The 6,558-nt window shown below is 31.1% G+C and overlaps 1 protein-coding gene across 1 annotated transcript in view; it reads right to left on the bottom strand.

Moving 5' to 3' along the window:
• LOC106476046 (myb-binding protein 1A-like protein) overlaps positions 1 to 6,558 on the bottom strand; it is a 13,551-nt gene that overhangs the window by 2,558 nt on the left and 4,435 nt on the right. The window contains exons 4-13 of the mRNA XM_013936715.2: positions 5,813 to 5,992; positions 5,571 to 5,693; positions 5,266 to 5,358; positions 4,725 to 4,830; positions 3,764 to 3,855; positions 3,295 to 3,387; positions 2,799 to 2,878; positions 2,423 to 2,486; positions 2,198 to 2,265; positions 1,541 to 1,596 (exon numbers count right to left, since the gene is read on the bottom strand). Of these exons, the coding sequence (XP_013792169.2) occupies positions 1,541 to 1,596; positions 2,198 to 2,265; positions 2,423 to 2,486; positions 2,799 to 2,878; positions 3,295 to 3,387; positions 3,764 to 3,855; positions 4,725 to 4,830; positions 5,266 to 5,358; positions 5,571 to 5,693; positions 5,813 to 5,992 (955 nt within the window). The remainder of the gene's footprint in view (positions 1 to 1,540; positions 1,597 to 2,197; positions 2,266 to 2,422; positions 2,487 to 2,798; positions 2,879 to 3,294; positions 3,388 to 3,763; positions 3,856 to 4,724; positions 4,831 to 5,265; positions 5,359 to 5,570; positions 5,694 to 5,812; positions 5,993 to 6,558) is intronic.

Below are 6,558 nucleotides of genomic sequence, written 5' to 3'. Positions count from 1 at the left end.
GATCTGATTGAGGTGTTTAAGATTGTTAACGGAATTGATAGTGTTGAGGGGATCTGATTGAGGTGTTTAAGATTGTTAACGGAATTGATAGTGTTGAGGGGATCTGATTGAGGTGTTTAAGATTGTTAACGGAATTGATAGTGTTGAGGGGACCTGATTGAGGTGTTTAAGATTGTTAAGGGAATTGATAGTGTTGATGCATCATCTTTTTTCATATTTAATGGTGAGACAAGGGGACACAAGTGTAAATTTTGACAGGATGGCAGACATCTTCAGCTAAGACAGCTTTATTTTTCTAACAGGGTGGTTGGCCTCTGGAACAGGTTGCTTTCAAATGTGCTAGATGTAGTTAATTTAAGGGAGCTTGGGGAAAAGTTTGATAAATATTTGAATGACAAGGGTTGGCTTTGAATGTGTTTTTTTTTAGGGTTTAATTTAATTCACTGGAGAGGACACCTTGATGGACCCAAAGGTCCCTTGTTGTCCTTTAATGTTACGTTACATGGCCAAGACTAACAAATAAATTAGTAGGAAGGTAGCTAGTCTCTCGATGCCAACTCAGGCTAATTGTTTGCTGGATTTGACAACCACTCTTATAACACACCTACAATCACCAAGAGAGGAGCCCTTTTTTGAGGTAACAAGTTGTGAACCACGAATACTCAGATTAACAATTTGGACATGTTAATTAATAGGCCACACCTGGCCCTAAACATATATACAGGGCTGACTTAAGGTAGGCTCAAAGAACCCACCACAAAATTTTAAGGCAGCACAAGTCGTACCTATTTACAAAAAATACTAACAAGCAAAGAAAAATGTTGGTGAAAGTTTGTGTGCGAAACTTAAATTAATATCACATCAAATACCAGAAAATTTAACTCCAGATAAGGTCTTATTTCACGTATGTGAGACCGAAATCAAAGAAAAATTTTCCAAAATACACTTATTGCTCTAAGAACTTTATTAGCTTTTCCCATTAGGGGGACGAGATAGATTAAATGGTCTAGCAATAATTTCTATAGAAAATGAACACAGACAGATTAAGGGAAAGTCAAGAGCTCGTAAAGTTCCATTTTCTGAAGACTAATCTTTGTTTATTTATATGTGTATTTCTACCATATATCATTTCTGTACTCTGTATTTTTTTAAAACATTATTTACAAATTTGTAAACTACAGAAATATAAATATTTTTTTATTTTTGCTCCTTGCAATTTTTGAACACCAGATGGCACTGCAAATATAGAATTAAGAACTTTAAAAAAAATGAAGTATGCTTTGCAATATATCTTTTTTTTTTCAATCCATCTGTTGCTATAAACTTAACTACTTTACTGAGTAAGCATGTTTTTAGTATACTAAGTTAAATGTTTATTGACAAAATTAAATATTAAATATTTTAGCATACGAAAAAGATTGTTTAAAATTCCACAAATATGCAGAATGACATTTTGATGCAACTACAAAATATCCAAACCTGAAACCCGGAAAATTAGGTAATGTTTAATTAATTGCCACAAGTATATTTAGTACGTTACTTTTTTTCCTAGTAGCGAGAACAAGAAGCCGGACAGAGATCAGACGAGGATCAACGCTGTCAGACAGGTAAGAAATTAAAGTAAAACACACAGTTTTACAGTTGACTTCTTTCTCTTTATGTCTTAGTCATCTTGTGTATTCCACATTTTCAAGTTTGGTGCGATGGCTACTTCTGTTACTATTATCAGATAGTAATTTTGATAAATCTGTGAAATCTTAAGTTTGCTATTACTTAAATCTGAAGACGACATTTATGGCACTGGGAACAGTTATAGATAATTCTTGTAGTATAAAAACATAAGAAAATAAATGTTTTATAGCCGTTTATTTTATTAGGTTTTTATAGGTGTATATCACCTAAATGTTAGAGGTTTACACCTACAGTACATAAATAGTTTTTTTATATTTATATAGGGGTGATGTCTGACTCCACACTGTTAACATTACGTATGGAATTCACACGACTCCACACTGTTAACATTACATATGGAATACACATGCCTCCACACTGTTAACATTACGTATGGAATAAGGATACAACCTTTATATATCAAGATAATATGTGCCTAAGTTAAAAGTATAACTTCATAATATAAATAATTGCTTAAATATATCATTTAATTCTTCTAAAATAAAACAAAAACTGAATCTGTTACCTGAATGACTGACCAAGGACTTCTTCTTTAAGCAAAGCTACATATTTTTTTAAAGCATCAGGAAGAAGCTACGAAATAAAGAACAACATTACCAACATTTAAAAAATAACATGGAAAAATAAGCTGTAAATTATGAAACAATGTGCAATCCATTTAAATTATGTTTATTTTTATTTCTAAATAAAAATTATTAGCTATAAGCAGATTCCTGGTACTGATACTTACATGTTGTAATACAGTGGCTAACGTCTTCTTCTTAGTCACCTGGTCAAACAGGATTGTTCCTGGCCTTCAAGAGTAAAAAAAATAGTTAAAAAACTATTAGTTCTCAGTCACCTCTGCACTATTTTCTACTGAAAATAATAATATATGTTGATAAGTTGACAAAAAAACAATTTATGAATATAATAAAGTGTTTAACTTTTGGGAAGAACATACTACATGTTTTGACATAACATTCATCCGAAGGAGACAGACCACGATGTATTTAACCATTACTAACATAAAATACACACTTGTTTGAAGTTTAAGTAATGAAATCACACACACAAACAATCTAATAATATTTCTAACTTATTAAAAAAAAAGTCATAACACTTACGACTGAATGTAGACTTTTAACACGGCAAACTGAACTGTAGAGTCTGTACATTCCTTTACAAAGTTGGTAAGGAAATCTGACTGAAAGAAGAGATAATAGAAGTCCGGTAGGAAATTCAAATATTCCGAAACACTAAATTAAAAATCATAATCCTAACAACCACTATTAAACTTTTAACACTCTTTTTAATTATCACCTCTATAGTAATACAAAGAACAAAAGTCTAAATTGTTTTGTAACTTTCATGCAAAGCTCTAAACAAAAGCTATCTATGCAATGTCTAAACTGGTAAAATAAAGAGAAAGCAGCTAGCCAACAGTGCCTACTACAATTCCTGAACACCCGAACAGTGAGACTGACTGTTGCTCTTAACATTACACTCATAAACTCAAAGTGAGAACCACATATTTGTGGTGGCAGGATTCATGGTGAATGTCTACAGTTCACTATAAACACCGTCGAAGTCTAGATAAGGTCGTAAAAAGCAAATGCTTACCATTTCACAAACTGCTGGATTGAGAGGATGCTGAGACCAAAGAGAAGCTTTAATGAATATATTACAGAAAGGCTGGGATAATATGTGCTGAACCTAAGAAACAAAAAAATTTTCATAATCTCAACATTATTTAATATAAAGCTTTTAATTCAATACGAAAATCAATTTATTGGTATGTTATCACATAAATAATTTCACCAAATGTTACTCTTTAAAGTTCCTGAACAAACAATTTTTTTTCTTCTTTTTCACACAAGCCTAAATTTTAAAATTATTGATAAAAAAAAAAACTGGTTGTCAGTCATTACTTTTCAGAAATATTTTCTTAACTCGTAACACCCGTGATAGTAGGTGAGTACTAAATATACATTATCCTTTGACCTATTAAAAACCAACAACAATAATTTATAAAAGTTATAACTCGCATTAAAATAATCCATTACCACAGACAAAAGCTTAAAAAATATACCTTTTTAGCCTTTTTAATGTAAGGTAAGACTTCTTTGATTAGTTGAAAACCAAGATAGACTTTTTCGCTTAAATGAGAGTTGAAGAGTCCATCTGGTGGTGAAAAAAAGAAACAGCATGATAAGTGTTTCAATCAAAATCATTTTTGTACTCTAAACAGCTAATCAAACACTAAATTTATTGAAAACATAGCCTAATTGTCTCTCAAATGAATAATATACAATGAAGAATAGACTTTAAACACGCATACGATTACAAAGAGGTTCTTTTTCAGCTTGTATGTGTAAAATTTTACATTATAATTCCCATTCAATTTAAAACATTTATCCAAATCTAGACTTGAGAATTAAATTATTCACTATGTTTTTCTAATTTCCCAATGCTACTAGAAATAATAATAATAAAATCTTAAATATAAATATTATATTTATATCTTAAATATAAAACTTTACATAAACAAGAACAATAAATCATATTAGCTATATTTATTACTGGGTTGATTTTTATTTTTGAACTAAGTAGGTAGGTGGCTCTGTTTGGAAGTTAATGATATCAGAAATCATTTTCTAGTCGTTCAATAAACCATGGAATATTACCAGATTATTTAATTTTTTCTAACTTTTTTATTATTTAAACTATTACGGCAAACCTAACAAGAAAGATCTTGGGAACTACAACCGAGAATACATTTTATGCTGAAATTAATGTCTATTTCAATAGCAACGTTTTTTTTAGGAGGTCACTACTGTGTAACTAACGAGGCTATATAAACATACGTGTGGTGTTAACACAAGTTTCGGGAAAAGCAATGAAAATTATCTAATGTTTATAAGAATATCACTTGATGTGTATAAACACAGTATATGTTTGTAAGCTTTAAAAAATTTAATCTAAACAAGACTTAACAGAAAAACTGGAGAAAAGCTTAGAGGTTAGACGGAGAAAATTTATCACAAACTTACCATCAACCACTGTTTTCCAGAACAATCTAAAATCTTTTTCTTTAACAGCTTGCATCACAACTTCACGGCAAGCAAGGTGGACGAGAGGATGACCAGCAGTGGATTGCTATGACCAAAGAAAATATTGAATGACTTAAAATTAGGCTAGACTATAGTGCATGTTCTATTATATGTTCTGTTTTTCTGTAAGCCAAATATATGGCCTATGTAACTTTAAGGTTTTGTACGAATATCATTATATATATAATGCATCAATAACGTCGGGCAATATTCTATGCCTTCGGACCAGTCAACACTTTGACCCTGTATATATTCATGGAGACATTTTTAGTAAAAATACTTTATTAAAAATTCTGATTTTTTTATGTCTACAAGTTACTCTTGGTGATTACTGAAAACTTGAAAGTAATAGTATAGAAATTACATACTTGGGGTCACAAACTCGGCTGATTAGACCCTACACAAGGAGCAAGTATGTGTACCTGTGTATAAAAGGTGAACAGCTCGAGTAACATGTCCTCTGCTAACTAAAGTTTCTTACCTTAAGAATACGAGTGAGATGAGTGTAATTTTCAGGGGAAAGGAGACGTTCAGTTTGCCAGTGCTCTCTCATGAATGCTTGATTTACTACACCCTTTTAAGAAAAAAAGTGTCAAAAATAGACAAATATTTCAAAAATAATAAAAAAAAGAGCTAAAATATAAGTTAGTTTTTCTTTCAATTAATAAAAAAAAATTTCACTTTAAAAGAAAGAAAAATTACTTCTTTATACTTGAAGTTTTACAAAAATCAGTCATATTATTTCAGTTTTAATGAAACCGTAAACGATTTTTTTTTAACACTTACAGGAAAGAGTCGAGCACACACAAAGAGGAGCCACAGCTTGTCAGGAGTACAGTTGTTCCAACCATCACATAAACTGTCCTTCAGATGAGGTAAGATGTGCTTTTTAAAAGATTTTTCATCCACCTGCAATATCAGAATACCCACCACTTTAAGTAAAGTTTAATATTTTAAAACTTGATAAAACGTATCATCCATTTTAAAATGATGCAAGTCTAGTAATTTTTTTCATTAGGAAAACTCACCGACGAGAACAATTCTGTTAACAGTTGAAAAGCAGCATGCTGGACGTAGCTACGTTGAGCAGCCAGGTTCTGTAAACTAAGAACAACAGTACCAAGAACATCCGGTTCTACAGAAGCTCTTCCAGCCCGTATGATAGCCCCATAAGCTAGCATCTGTCCAATAACGGCACTACCCTTTTCCTGTTAGATATATACATGTATTTATACTTTAGATATAGAATATCTTGCTAAATACATCATTAATTCATCTCTTGCAACGGAAGAATAATTAATTAAAATTAAATGTGAAAATATAAACTTGAGAACAAAATCACATTGTTTAGATATTAATAACTTTATTTCTCCTGAACTCTTTTTAATACCGATACAATCCATATATTCTTATTTGCTCAAAGCCTAAAACAAGATCATCTCATGCAGAAAACTTCTGTTGCATTTAATGTCTAATGTTCATTGTAACCCTCCACATATATCTAATGTTCATTGTAACCCCCATATATATATCTAATGTTCATTGTACCCCACTCATATATCTAATGTTCATTGTAACTCCCACATATATCTAATGTTCATTGTAACCCCACATATATCTAATGTTCATTGTAACCCTTATATATATATATATATCTAATGTTCATTGTAACCCCCATATATATCTAATGTCCATTGTAACCCCCCACATATATCTAATGTTCATTGTAACCCCCATATATATCTAATGTCCATTGTAACCCCCCACATATATC

Source organism: Limulus polyphemus, unplaced genomic scaffold (assembly GCF_000517525.1).
Source record: "Limulus polyphemus unplaced genomic scaffold, Limulus_polyphemus-2.1.2 Scaffold9696, whole genome shotgun sequence".
Lineage (NCBI taxonomy): Eukaryota > Metazoa > Arthropoda > Merostomata > Xiphosura > Limulidae > Limulus > Limulus polyphemus.
The sequence above is the reverse complement of the archived record's forward strand: the minus strand, read 5'-3'. Positions and strand labels throughout refer to the sequence as shown.